The sequence below is a fragment of the Ziziphus jujuba genome, chromosome 7 (assembly GCF_031755915.1).
Source record: "Ziziphus jujuba cultivar Dongzao chromosome 7, ASM3175591v1".
Taxonomy (NCBI): Eukaryota; Viridiplantae; Streptophyta; class Magnoliopsida; order Rosales; family Rhamnaceae; genus Ziziphus; species Ziziphus jujuba.
This window is the reverse complement of record NC_083385.1, coordinates 21806897-21813057: the sequence shown is the minus strand read 5'-3', so window position 1 is coordinate 21813057 and position 6161 is coordinate 21806897. Positions and strand designations below refer to the sequence as shown.

Sequence of the window (6161 nt, the reverse complement as noted above, 5' to 3'; positions counted from 1 at the left end):
AATTCAAAAAATATCCTTTATGTTTAAAAAAATTCAAATGCAGCCCTTAACATTATTTAAATTATATTAAAATTAATGATTAAAAGTAAATACATAATTGCATAATTCAAAAACAAAAACAAAATTTTATCATATATGGAAAAACGTACAATGCAATAAAATATATTTAAAAAATAATTGTTTCCTTTCTCCCTTTTCACTTCACATAGCATTTGCAAACTATTTACAAACCATTTTTGTTTTTGTCTAAATACAATTTTTTGCTTATAAATTTTTCATATTTTTTTTATTATACTGCTTTTTAAAAAAAAATTTATTTTTTAGCACTTGTTTTAACCTATTTTATCAATTTTGTTATTGAAGAGAGCTTTTTAACCTATTTTATTAATTATGTTATTGAAGAGAGCTTCTTTTTGTTTTTTTTTTTTTTTGGTTTCCCTGCACTAAGATATTGAAAGATTGTGAAACTCTTATTTGTGATATATATATTTATATATAATCAAATTCAAAAAAGATTTTTAATTTACGTTAAAAATTAAAATTTAAAATTAAATTTATTAATAACAATATTTTAACATAGTTTATTTTTTTTAAAATTTTTTTTAATATATCATTAAATTCATATAATGACATTTATAAATAATATATTGTGGTGTCTTTTTTCATTATTTATATACTAATATATTTATTAAAAATATAATTACTAATATATATATATATATATTTTCTTTTTAGTTTCTAATACATAGTCTTAATTATTGCAAACAAAAAATAGTTTAAATAACAAAAGTTAAAATTATGGATGTAGTCTTAATTGTTGGAAACGAAAAATAGTTTGAATAACATAAGTTAAAATTATGGATTTTTTTTTTTGAGCTTTGAAAATAATAATTGAGTTAATTTTAATAATTAATTAAGTGTATAATTGTAGAAGCTTCTTGCTATAAAAGTAAATGGTATAAAAGTAACTCAAATTGTCACAAAGGAGAAAGAATGATATATAAATTCAAAAATGGTATATAACAGTAGGAGCTGCAATTAAAATTTTTTCAAACATAAGGATTCTTTTTTTTTTTTTTTTTTTTGGGAATTAATCCAAATTTTAGGAATAACAGTTCAAATTAACCCTTGCCAAAAGGGATTGCCTTTCCATCAAAGCCTAGACTGACCAAACCAGGCTGAAAATTTGTTTTGGCTAGGCTCAGTTTCTAAAGTCCAAAGTCAGGTTATTTTGAATTGGCCCAAAATCAAACCACCCCTTCTAAGTCCACCCTTACAATGCGACAAGAAAGATTATTAATCATATTAAATTTAAAAAGAAGTTATCAAACCTTCAATTCAAACCTATTTTTTATGTTTCTTCATCTCAAAATCAATATTTCAACTGGAAAAGAAAAATCAAAGTCTATCTATGAAAATTTTGGATTGTAATAAATAATTCATTACATTGTAAGAAAATTTAACAGCCGAATTTGAATAAAAACCTTGGGCCTCAAATTCAAATGACCTGGCATGTTTAGCAGTATGAAATACATATATTGTGGTTTTCACCAAAATATTGAGAAAAAAAAAAGGAAAAAACAAAAAAAAGAAAGAGCAAAGTTGCAATACTGGGATATGACATTACGAAAGTAATTATTGATCTCCAATAATTAAAGGGAAAAAAAAAAAATGCCAAGGCAATGCTGAAAGGCTTGCAAAGGAGCTTGGTTTGTCTTGGAGAAAACTCATTTCACCTGCTCGTTCAACTCCACACGTTCTTTTTCAGCTTGAACTGGCAGGCATTCCTGTTTTCCTTTTGTTTTGTTCATGTTCTCCCCCCATAAAACTGTGTAAAGGCTTACAACCAGAAAAATCCCACCTAAAACACTGCAACCACAAAAAACAAAAGTAATTTTATTCATATAAACTAATATACATTATCATCTTTGTTTTAAAAGAAAAGTCCACAAAGAAAAACAAATACACAAGCATTAACCAACAAATTAGTCTCTTATCATGGAATTTTGATTTAACTAAATTAAAGATACATACGTGACAAATGCGAATTTGTATGGATGACTTAACAATTGTTAATTGAATTTAAATATAAAATCCAAAATATGATATGAGAATTTTAGCATTTATTACATGAGCATCTCTTCTTTAATTTAGTTAGGAATTTCTTCATTAGAATTTTTTTTTTTTAACTAACCAACAACTATATATATATATATATATATCAACAAATCGACTAAAATTAGGATACTAAACTTACCTTCCCAAATTAATGACTTCTCCTAGTAGAAAAATCGAACCAAATATCGTAAAAATCAGATTCAATGGTTGTGACATAGCTTGAAAAACTGGTCCTTTCTTTTCAAGAACCCAAGTTTGCAAGTACAATGTGACTCCGGTCACCATAATTCCCTGTTATGTTTTGCAATTAGCTCATCAAAATGTAAAGAACATGTATCAAATAGGCATAAATTGATCAAATAAATCATAGGAACAAAAATTTTGATTAGAAGTTTGCATGATTATGAGGGGGCATTCCCTTTTTGTCCAAATGGCTTCAAATTGATTTCTTGCTTCACCCATTTTCCTCATTTATTTTCTCTACAATTGATAAATTCCAAAAACACTCAAATTGAAAGTATATACTCAGCTTTTTTCTTCCTATATTCCCTCCAAACTGCTGAAATAAAAGAACATAAAGATTAAAGTTTGCAGTAGAAATTATGGTAAAAGTTTTGTTTGCTTACACAGTAAAGTACTAAAATTAATCTAATATCCCAGCCCAGCTTCCACTGATTAGGGTCTCTTTCCAAAGCAATAGCAGGTATAAATGATTGAATAGCACTTGAAAGGCATTGAAGGGCTGTAAAGCTTAGCTTTGAAGGATAGCTTGATAAGACTCTAGTCTATTTTCAATCAAAACACAAGTAAAATTATCAGAAGTCAAAAGTCACCATGAAGCATATTTCAAGCATCAGATTTCACTTAAAAATAAATTAAAAAAAGAAGAAGCATATTTCTAATATCAAATTTAACTTAAGAACCCCTTTGAAAAGTAGGATTGGTAATGAATGGAGCGGATTAATCCAATCAAATTTGATTGAATTTAAAAATTTTCAAATTTATTGGACCAAAATTAAAATAGTCTAATTAAATTCAATTTGATTCTTTACTCCAATTAAGCCCTTATAGTAGGATAGGAATGTTAAAGTACCTGAAAAACAAGCCACAAACCCCAAGAATTTATAGAAACGAAAAAAAGTAAGCAACCAATAATCCATCTTTTATTGGAAGAAACTTGGGATTGATGATGAATTGGCTCATGATACTCAAGGAGGTAATGATGGAATAAGGGCTTCAATTTGGGGCCTTTGTAAAATGTAAGAATTGCCACACCTATAATGCACAGTAATAGACCAGCAATCTTGAAAAGCCCTTGGGTTGTTCTTATCCTCACTTTCTCCATCCTGTATGATATAAGATATACTTTAGCTAACTAAAAGTCAATCAAATGGCCTGAAGAGTCACTAGGCAAAAATAGCAACTTTTCGGGTTATGCCAAATGCAACTAAAATTTTCTCATAACCAAACGTGTATAAAAATTGATACTGAAGCTTAAATTTGTGTAGAATCCCCTTTGCTCAGAATTAACCATTTCGGTTTAAAAAATAGGCATGCTATTCCGAGGAAATTTGTTTTGGATGATAGACGACAATATTAGGTTTTAGTCTAAAATTAATCCAAACTTTCCCACTCCTTCCCCAGTTTCCAAATCTCCCCAAAAAAAAAAAAAAAAAAAAAAATAATAATAATAATAATAATAAAAATAAAAATAAAAATAAAAATCTATGAAAGGCTCTGTCTCTTCTTGCAAATCTATAAAATTTGCATTCAGGTTCAGAAACATTGCATTGAAACCTGGGCAGGACATTATAGAAGAACAAATTGTAGAAGTTGGGCATCCACTTAAAAAGGTAAAAATAAGTGGAAGGAAGCAACTTGAGGAAAATCATAAGAAGTGGCAACAAAATATCCTATTTACCTGAAAAAGGACCTTGCTAGTTGTCCTGAAAAATTGTATATATAGATATATCGTATATGATCAAATTACCTTAGTAGAACAGCATAGAAAAATGTTGTGACTGGAAGGCAGTTAACAGCTGCAGCACCTAGAGTTGCATTTGTATAGATAAGTGCAAGGCTAAAAGCATTAAGGGACAGAGTAATCCTGAGATGAAACATAAACCCATATCAACTTAATTATAAAATAAATAAATAAATAAAAAATCTTCACATAAAATTAACTATAATTAAATAGCAGTATATTTTGGATGAAAGCAGATTCATAGAGACAAATTCTATGAAACTCATACGAACCCCAAAAACGCAACCATGAAAATCTTGCAGAAAGTGACAAAAGAAAGTGGAGTTGCATTTTTCCTGTAACCAAAGAAAGCACAAATTAACAGGTCATATAAAAGTAAATTATAGAGGTCATATAAAAGTAAATTATAGAGGAGAATGGAAATCATTATTAGTTAAACAATTATTTAGTACCGTTCGAAGATCATAGCGAAGGGGAGAACGAACACAGTTCCAGCCAATTGTCTATAGAAGATGAAGATGCAACTGTTCATACCTTCATTAAAGGCAGCCTTAGAGAGCAAGATCATACCAGAATATATCATTTGTATAAAAATCACAGCCAAATAAGGTTTTTTTGAATCCATTTTGGGAACCTTTTTTCTCTGCCTCCAAGTTTTTGCTGTTGAACATGAGAGGTCACTGGAAAAGCTTTATTCATATAGATCTATATGCGTACATTTATAACCCACTGAGCAAAAGAAATGCCAAGAAAGAAGAAGTCCAGGTGATAGTTTCTGAAGTGAAAGAAATGGGGGTTTTGCAGAAATAGGTAATGGAACTTAAATATGTTACGCAATGAGTCAGAGATTTACCAATGGATATGGTCCTAAACTGGGAAATCGACAACAACATAGGCTTCATTTTCTTCCTCTAAATAGAACTGGTTAGGGTATGCTTTTTCCTTAACAAATCTAATGGTCACTTTTGGTTACCCAATAAAACATCTGAGAATAAACAGGGATATTTATAAATTAAGGTTGCTTTCGTCTTTTACGTGAAAGTGATGGAATATTACTGGAAAGCACAGAGTCATTGTTTGTACGTGAAACGAATCATTTGATGGAAAAATCATGTTAATAACTATAAATTAACTCAAGCACTTATCAAGGACAAGCAAAGAAATAATACATATACATATATAGAGTCCAATTCAATTCAGGTAGATATTTAAGTTCAGGACTTTATCGGAATCAACGTTCCATAAAATGTTGCAGGCGAATATTGTGCGTAGCCTGTTTTCTCTTCATTTTTTTTATTTTTTATTTTTTAATAAAATCAAAATAGGACCATAACAAGAATTGAACCCAAAACCTTTTACACTTTCAAAAAATCACCATACCATCAAGTCAAATGACTTGTATGTACTAATGAAACAAAAACTGCTTAATATAGTGTTAGGCGACGAATTACTTAAAAAATGTGTCACTAAATTGATTAACAGGTGACGCATTCTTCAAGTAATTCATCGCCTAACACTATATTAAGCAGTTTTTGTTTCATTAGTACATACAAGTCATTTGAAAATTGAAAAAAAAAAAACATAGGTGACGCATTCTTCAACAAATGCGTCACCTATTTTTTTTTTTTCAATTTTTTTGTTCAAACATTTAAAAAATAAAATAAAATCAAAATAAGGTCATAACCAAAATTGAACCCAGAACATCCTACACTCTCAAGAAATCACCACACCACCAGGCCAAATGACTTATGTATATTGATACAGCAAAAATTGGTTAATATAGTGTTAGGCGACGCATTATTTAAACAATGCATCGCCAAATACATGAACAGGCGACGCATTCTTCAACAAATGCGTCGCCTGTTCTTTTTTTTTTTTTTTCAATTTTTTTGTTTAAACATTTAAAAAAAATTAAAATCAAAATAGGGTCATAACAAAAATTGAACCCAAGACCTTCTACACTCTCAAAACATCACCACACCACCAGGCCAAATGATTTATATGTATTGATGCAGCAAAAATTGGTTAATATAGTGTTAGACGACACATTATTTAAACA

The 6161-nt window shown here is 28.9% G+C and overlaps 1 protein-coding gene across 2 annotated transcripts; it reads right to left on the bottom strand.

The window, feature by feature from the left end:
* Nucleotides 1–1618: 1618 nt before the first annotated feature.
* On the bottom strand, nt 1619–5028 carry LOC107409644 (WAT1-related protein At5g64700). Of its 2 annotated transcripts, XM_048478734.2 has the most exons (7): nt 4555–5021; nt 4375–4437; nt 4109–4225; nt 3212–3464; nt 2745–2903; nt 2258–2409; nt 1619–1869 (listed from the first exon to the last, which is right to left on the bottom strand). In XM_048478734.2, exons 1-7 carry the CDS (start codon nt 4725–4727, stop codon nt 1728–1730), a joined length of 1059 nt encoding a protein of 352 aa, XP_048334691.2. In that variant the 5' UTR covers nt 4728–5021; the 3' UTR covers nt 1619–1727. The 2 variants fall into 2 exon arrangements, with proteins under 2 accessions (XP_048334691.2, XP_048334692.2); XM_048478735.2 differs by lacking the exon at nt 2745–2903 and having other exon boundaries at nt 4555–5028.
* Nucleotides 5029–6161: the final 1133 nt, after the last annotated feature.